This window comes from Micropterus dolomieu, linkage group LG06 (genome assembly GCF_021292245.1).
Source record: "Micropterus dolomieu isolate WLL.071019.BEF.003 ecotype Adirondacks linkage group LG06, ASM2129224v1, whole genome shotgun sequence".
Lineage (NCBI taxonomy): Eukaryota > Metazoa > Chordata > Actinopteri > Centrarchiformes > Centrarchidae > Micropterus > Micropterus dolomieu.
In genome coordinates this window covers 29,508,618-29,516,668 of record NC_060155.1, presented here as the reverse complement: position 1 = coordinate 29,516,668, position 8,051 = coordinate 29,508,618, and the positions used below count along the sequence as shown (strand labels likewise).

The window sequence follows — 8,051 nt, the reverse complement described above, 5'->3', positions numbered from 1 at the left end:
CTCCTCCCCCCCCTCCTCCCTCCTCTCCTCCCCTCCTCCTTCCCCCTCAGTGTTTCCATGTTTCTTCTCTCCTCCTCCTCCCTCCTCCCCTCCTCCTCCCTCAGTGTTTCCATGTTTCTTCTCTCCTCCTCCCCCTCCTTCCTCCTCTCCTCCCCTCCTCCTTCCCCCTCAGTGTTTCCATGTTTCTTCTCTCCTCCTCCCTCCTCCTCCCTCCTCCCCTCCTCCTCCCCCCTCAGTGTTTCCATGTGGTCGAGCGTGTTGCTCAATACCTCTCGAGTGTTGCGTAACGTTTGGAGCTCCGCCTCCTCCTCCTCTGCTCACCGCTCTCTGTTTCCTCCGCTTCAAAATAAAAAGGAGGAGACGCTCTGAGGGGATTCAGGACTCAGATCCTCTTCATGTAGTTTAGATTCTGGACTGAAGCGGTCTCTGGATTCTTCAGTCTCAGCTGCATCGAGAAACACCAGCACCTGAACTTTGCTCTGGATGACGTCAGATTAACGAACGCTAGCTTTTTTAAACTCGGCCGCCCGATATAAATAAATATACTCGGAGCCTGTTGGCTGTTTTCCTCGACACAACATAACTGAATCCTTTTTATAACGAGGAGGGCGGCGTCCTCCCTGATGTGTCTCTCCTTCCCCTCTCTGTGGAAATGAACAGATTTAGCTGCAGCTCGGCTCTAAACTTCCTTATTTGACTTGTCGGCATGAAGCTATTTATACCGAAGCCGCGGACTCGTCGGGGTCGGCGGCCCGTCGGAGGCGTCAGACGGCTGTTTGTCGCTCTCTGGTATTCCTGCTGTCATCTCTGAGGGGGAAACACCCACCAGCTGAGCCCGTCGCCGTGGCTGCCGACCGGCCGCCGCTCTGTTTTATTCTGGAGCTGCGGGTCGAAACCTTTTGGGCTTGTGACCCCTTAAAATAAAGCAGCGGTGTCGAGTATCTGTGAGTCCAGTTCGGCCTCTCAACGTCTCACTTTACATCATTATTATAAATATTTAAGGCCAAAGAGAGAAAACATCCAGGATTTAAAGAAACCCGTTCAGATGACGACGTCCTGTTCAGTCCGACCGACAGATTCACATTCATGTTGTCACGCAGCAGCGCCGGTTTTTCATCGAAATCAAACGTGTGCAGCAGTTTGTTCTTCACAGTAACATCTTAACTTTAGATCTTTAGATTTCTGTCAGTCGGACGTTTCACAAACTATCAAACCCTTCAGCTCGCTGCCGACCTGCGCCGACCCGCCCGTGTGTAGTTAAACTTCACACTGACCTGCAGACAGCAGCCGGCTGAAGCTTCATTTAAAGAGTCATTTCTGAAGACTCGCCTTTTAAAAGTCTGGATTTGGTTCCAGTTAATAGAGAAAAGGAGACACTTATAAAGCAACCACTGATTATGGTGAAGGTCTTAGAAAAATAATCAGTTGTTTGTTTAAGAGGAATTTCAAGGTAGTTTATCAAACAGAATGTGTAGTTCCTTCATGCTAAACACGCAACATATAATTAAGTGTAGGGCCGTGTTCAAACATGGTGACATCTAAAATAAAATAAAACAGTACAGTGGATCGTGGTCTGCTGCTCTTTAATCCAAAAACCACGTCTTCATCTTCCAATGACACGTGTTTTGGCAATAAAGCTGGATAAAAAACAAAAAGGTTGCAATTTCCTTTAAAGAACTGCAAAATCTTAATGAGTGGAAAACTGTTTAAACCCAAACGTTGATTTATCGGTACTTAGATTTTCTGTATGCTCACTAATGCAAACTTAACAAAATGTCGATCAGTGTTCCTCAAAGCACCAAGATGACGTCCTGAAACGTCTCGTTTTGTCCACAACCCAAATATATTCACTTTACTGTCATCAGGTCTTCATGAAAGCAGAAAGTATTCACGTTTGAGAAGCGGGTCATTTCTACTGAAAGCGATTAATCTGCTCCTTTTGATGAAAGATGGTTACTCTGACCAGCTCAGTAAGCTTAATGAAGCTAACGTGACTGAAGCTAACATCAATGAAGCTAAGCTTAATGAACTTAACGTTACTGAAGCTAACATCAATGAAGCTAAGCTTAATGAAGCTAATGTCAATGAAGCTAACGTGACTGAAGCTAACATCAATGAAGCTAAGGTTAATGAAGCTAATGTCAATGAAGCTAAGGTTAATGAAGCTAATGTCAATGAAGCTAACGTGACTGAAGCTAACATCAATGAAGCTAAGGTTAATGAAGCTAATGTCAATGAAGCTAACGTGACTGAAGCTAACATCAATGAAGCTAAGGTTAATGAAGCTAATGTCAATGAAGCTAACGTGACTGAAGCTAACATCAATGAAGCTAACATCAATGAAGCTAAGGTTAATGAAGCTAACGTCAATGAACTTAACGTTACTGAAGCTAACATCAATGAAGCTTAGGTTAATGAAGTTAACGTCACAGAAGTTAACGTCAATGAAGCTAAGATTACTGAAGCTTAGGTTAATGAAGCTAACGTGACTGAAGCTAAGGTTAATGAAGCTAACGTGACTGAAGCTAAGGTTAATGAAGCTAACGTGACTGAAGCTAACATCAATGAAGCTTAGGTTAATGAAGTTAACGTCACAGACGTTAACGTCAATGAAGCTAACGTGACTGAAGCTAAGGTTAATGAAGCTAACGTGACTGAAGCTAAGGTTAATGAAGCTAACGTGACTGAAGCTAAGTATGAATTAAGTATGAAGCTAACGTGACTGAAGCTAAGGTTAATGAACTTAACGTGACTGAAGCTAACTTGACTGAAGCTAACGTCAAAGAACTTAAATGAGGGGATGATGTGATAAAAGGGCCGAGAGTCGTTGGATCAAACATGTCAGCTGAGAGAGATTTCTGCGTGGAACATAGCTGAGTTATTTAGCAAGCAACGTTAGCTTAGCATTACCGCGCGAACATGTTGGTGACGAATATTGTGCGAGATGAGAGAGAGTTGATTGGTTTTCACACAAACCGACACGTAACTTTACTGTTTTACGACAAAATGGCAGTTTCTTGACGGACAAAATTACATTTTAAATTGACAAACATCATAATTCAGGGCACGGTTCAAACAGGATGAAGAAATAAGTTGTCTCTCGTTTTCCCCAAAGTAAAGTCCCATGGGCCGGAGCAGAAGCGAGTGACTTAGTCTCTCTATGGGAGCGGTGTTATAAAGAACATCTGACGTCTCTTCAGTTAATCGTGTTTGTCTACTCTCCAGTTAGTAACCAAGCTGCCTCGCTTGCTACCAAGCATAAACTCACCTTCACCGGTTATCTTGCTAGCCCCGTGACTTGCCACCATGTCACCAAACTCAATATTTGACAAGGACACACCGAGAAACGTTTCTGTGTCGCTGTGTAGTGTGGCTGTGTTTTTTACCCTTTAATCTACAAAGTAAATGCAGTACATGTACTGACGTGCAGTGAAAAGTACTGCAGTAAATGTACACGGTCCGCCGTGTGTTTGTGCAGTCTGCTGCTGCCCAGCTGGAGGTTTGACAGCCCGGCACAGAGCTGCAGCTGATTGATGGCGAGCAAATGTTGTGTACAGTTTAAACAGCGTTGAAGCTGCACGAGCTTCCTGGACCCGAGCGGTCTGAAGCGGCGCAGCTGCCGGACGGAGCGAGTTTATTCATCATGAATCATAGTCGGGCGGTTCCCACTGCAGCAGGAAGCTTTCTGCACATAACTGACCAGCTGAGAACGCAGCTGCAGAATGTTTTCCACAATAACGATCCCTCATCAGAACCAGAAACGGGGCGCAAGCCAAAACTGAACCTCCATCGGAGTTCTGCAGCAGACTGCGGCTTCCACGTTTTCTGATTCCTGACCAAACTGTCAGGAAGAGAAGAGCGGGGCAGCAGAGTTTTTACATTTACTTTGATTTGCTAATTTAAATCCCCAGTAGACAGGCCTCTGATATCAAGGTCACAAAAACGGGTCCAACAGCGCCTAAAGCTTGACCTCACGATCAGGAGGAGACGACCTTGACCGGCTCGGCTGAGCTACGTTAGCTGATCTGTGAAATTGCGTCCAGAAAGAAAATGAAAGTCACTGTAGCCATGTTTCCATCTAATTGTCATGCGAGTTTTAAGCGGACTTCTGAAATGTCGCAAAAAAAAGAAGAAGAAATGGTGATTTTATTTTGCCGTTTTCTAACGCGATACTTCAAAATGAGCGCTGATGGAAACGCGGCTCGTGAGAGGGAGTCTGATCTGTGTTGTCCTTCTCAGCTCGGAAATGCATCATAAATGTGCCCGAATTGGGCTCCGTGAGAGCCCACCGGGGGCCACGGAGGAGCCAGGGGCTGCTGACTGATGGGAAAGTGTCCCGAGCATTGTCTCCGAGTGGTGTTGTCTGACGGCCCCTCACTGTCCACTCCCATCTTTAAAATGTTGTGGTAGGGAGGAAGAACAAAAGCACGTAGTTAGTTTTCTGCCTGTGGGCCATTTTACAGCGACGGAAGAGCAACAACCCGCTGGGAGAACTGTTATTATAACAACAACTAATGATGCACACAGTCAGACCTGAGTTGGAAAGAGGTCAGCGGCTTCTGACAGGTTGACTTCCTGTTTCAAAGCCCGGGGTGAGTCACAGCTCGGAGCTGTCGGTGAGTGATTCAGAAATCCGTTCCCAGCAGTTAGACCAGGATTTAACGTGAGGGTGCAAAGTCCCAGGAGGAGGCAGAGGGTTCCTGAGGAGGTGGGTTTAATCCACCTTCTTTTATTTCTGCCGGGTGAATCTCAGGTTTGCTGTCTGACCGCAGGCCAACAGGCTGTCAGCAGATATTTGACCAGCTTCCTCCAGAGGCTGGAAGTCGGGACATTTTTGAGCACTAGTTCCCTGCAGCAGCGGGGTTCACGTGTTCACATCAGATCCGGATTAGCGTTTATTCACTGCTCAGACCCGGTTCAGGTCTCTTTGTCTTCAGCTGCTCTCACTCTGCAGAGTACAAAGCTCTGCGCCTGATAAGCTTCCTGCTGATATCGCCGGCCTTGGGCCTTTCACACGGGCGGGCTGTTGAGTAACTTTCTTTATCCTCCGAACTCAACAGGTGTCCTTCAGTAATTCTCACATCGCAGCGCCAAGAAACTAAATTCCATTTCACTGAAAATGTCAGAGTGTCTGTTTATGGAGTTGCGTCACTGTTTCAGAGTTTCCCACAGGCTGAGAACCAAAACCGCCTCCCTGTTTGCAGATTGCTGATACAAAGAAGCTCCATATCTGAAGAATGTCTGGCACAACAGCTGTGTCAGCCGCTTGGCTTCAGGGAGGTTAAATGTCCCGACAAACAGAGAAACAAAGAAACGAGCTGCACGTTGCCCTCAGGATGTCAGAACTCTGGTGACTTTTAATCCAGCTGCGTGATGTGTTCACTGCGAATTAGCAACGAAACTGAAGTCACGAGATGAGATTTAAACACTATTTTAGAGAAATCTTCTGAATTAAATGAAAAGTTTGTAATTTCCTGCATTCGGGTGATTTGTTTCTGCGGTGGGAATGTTTTTATTTGTCTAAAAGGAAACAGGAACTTTAGACAGCAGCTGACAACTCAAACTCTAACAGCGCTCAGGCGTTCTGAGATCTTTCTCCTCTAGGTCAACTTTTAAAATCCAATATCCTCCCTGCTGTGTCAGTAATGACCTCCAGTATTTTACCTTCACCTGCCACCAAGAAAACAACCTTTGAACTTTGTGTTCTTCACCTTTTAAAGGTTCAGTCCGCTTCAGACAAACAAAGTTTAAACGACGAGTGTCGAACACGTAAGTTAATTTGCCGATGGTGATGCCGCGTCGGCGAGATGCAGTTCGCCACATGAACGTGGGGGCAGTGTGTTGACGTGACGGGCAGGTCAGCGGCGATCTCCTGTTCCACACAGCAGCCAGGCGGCGGCGGTGTTCAGTTGGTTTGCCAACCGCTGTTAAACGCAGAAGAAGAAGGTCCGACTTAAAAAAGGAGATTTATGGCGGGATGTTTACAGTAAAACTCCTGGAGCCGGTCCGCAGTTACCGAGATCGTTATGTCGTCTCACTAAAATCACAACCTCCTCCTGTTTCGCCGTGTTTGGTTTGTTTACAACGTGCAGAGGTTGTCCAGGAAGATAATCCGGTGTCAGCGAGGGATGACCCGGTCCTGGTCTGCCCCCTAGTGGATTCAGGTTTAATCCTCCAGGTTACACGAAAGTTCGCAGTCCAGTATGTGAACAACGCCGTTTGCATCGCCGACACCTGTCTACGCCCACGCGTTGTTAAAAAGCAAGTATATCGTGGGCTTTATAGGCAGGTCCCGCCTCTCGACCACCAGAGAACAATAACTGCACTTTCACCGGGACTTAAAAGCTGCCTGTTTAGAATCAGCAGGAAAATTTGAACAAGTTTGAGGACTTTGCCCCAAAATAAAAAGTGTTTTATACTTTTACATTATTGGCTTAATATGTTTCCCGGCTCAGCTGTTAAAAAGCAGACGATTGGCTCTCCAGCAGGAGGGGCGGGACATCTTTGGCTTTCCCCATAGGACTCTACTCAGGATTCTCTAAGTGGCGTGTCGGCTCTTACAACGTCTCCGGCGATATGAAAAACAAAGACGAGTTCCCTGCAGAGTATAACCTAACCTCCAGCCCTCCCCGCGGTGCAACCTGGGAGAAGCTCCTGACTCGTCCTGCAGTAAACTGGGGACTTTCTGAAAAGGCCGATGTGTTTAAAAATGTTCTGAAAAACAAGCTCGCAGCAAGAAATGAAAATGCTTTGAGAAAGCTTTAACATCTGAAGGAGTCTTCACCATCTTTAAATTAAAAACTCAGCGTCTCCTAAATGTGTTTGCATGTTGAGCTAACGGTGCGTCCTTGTTGTGTCTTTTGCAGGACTGGGTGACGGCCACGGACATCAGAGTGACCCTGAACAGGCTCAACACGTTCGGAGACGAGGTCTTCAACGACCCCAAGGTCCTCAAGTCCTACTACTACGCCATCTCTGACTTCGCCGTGGGAGGAAGGTAAAGAGCCGAGAAAACACTTAATATCTGCTAAAGTAGACTTTGTTCCTTTTTTTTAAAGTCATTTAAAAGTTAGTTAGTTCATATTTTGATCAGTTTTGCAGCCACACGACGCATATTGTCACAGTTTGTGCCATGACGGAACAAATCTGCTCAGAGAAGCCTTCATGTTTACATACGAGTGTGAACAAGTTCCAGCAGCCTGAGCTTCATGAAACCTGCTCAGACAAAGGGAGCCGTGCTGACGGACTTGAGTGCGGTTGTGTGGCTTTGCGGGTCTTGATGTGTCACTGTGTGGTCCGCTTCCCTGTGGCCCCCATAGGAATCCACATAAGAAGTCCTTTTCCTGCACGTCTGTAAAAGAGGCTTCGACAGGCGTTACAGGAGTGTTGAACAGGCCGCCGCTGCACGGCCTCCGCAGCTATAATCTGTTTGAAATGTGGAGCAGATTTCCATTACACAGCCAGCATTCCTGGCATTCCTGGCCGGCAGGGCTGGATTACAGGGGAACCGGAATGGGACGGACCGACCGCCGTGACGGGCGGAAGACGAGGGAAGAGTCCTGAGCTGGAGCACCTGCCCGAGCTGCAGAAGTTAACCTTTATTTTATTAAGGAGGGGGTTCTGAGGAGTCCTGTCCTCTGCTGGCTCCACCCTGGTTTACCTGAACTTGCTCACCTGGGAGCTCACCTGTCTTTAGAGAGCAGGACTCCTGATCCCTCTCCAGTCAAAGCGATGAACCCCAAACTCTCCTGGTTGAATCATCAGCACAAACATGGAGATTTTAGTTTAAAGTAAACTTTGCAGGGTGATTTTTCACCAGGAAGCAGTTGTTTACTTTCTCAAGAAAAGGTATCTTGTAGCTAACTGAAGCTAAAGATAACAGTCTGAGGAATCAAAAATAAAACCGCTGAAGCTAAAAATAAAAGTCTAGTAGCTAACTGAAGCTAAGGATAACAGTCTGGTAGCTAACTTAAACAGTGTGGTAGCTAACTGAAGCTAAGGATATCAGTCTGGTAGCTGACTTAAACAGTGTGGTAGCTAACTGAAGCTAA

The 8,051-nt window shown here is 46.5% G+C and overlaps 1 protein-coding gene across 1 annotated transcript in view; it reads left to right on the top strand.

Annotated features, from left to right (window-relative positions):
• The window catches only part of lamc1 (laminin, gamma 1), a 73,255-nt gene that overhangs the window by 32,926 nt on the left and 32,278 nt on the right, over window positions 1-8,051 (top strand). The window contains exon 3 of the mRNA XM_046051519.1: window positions 6,867-6,997. Within this exon, the coding sequence (XP_045907475.1) occupies window positions 6,867-6,997 (131 nt within the window). The remainder of the gene's footprint in view (window positions 1-6,866; window positions 6,998-8,051) is intronic.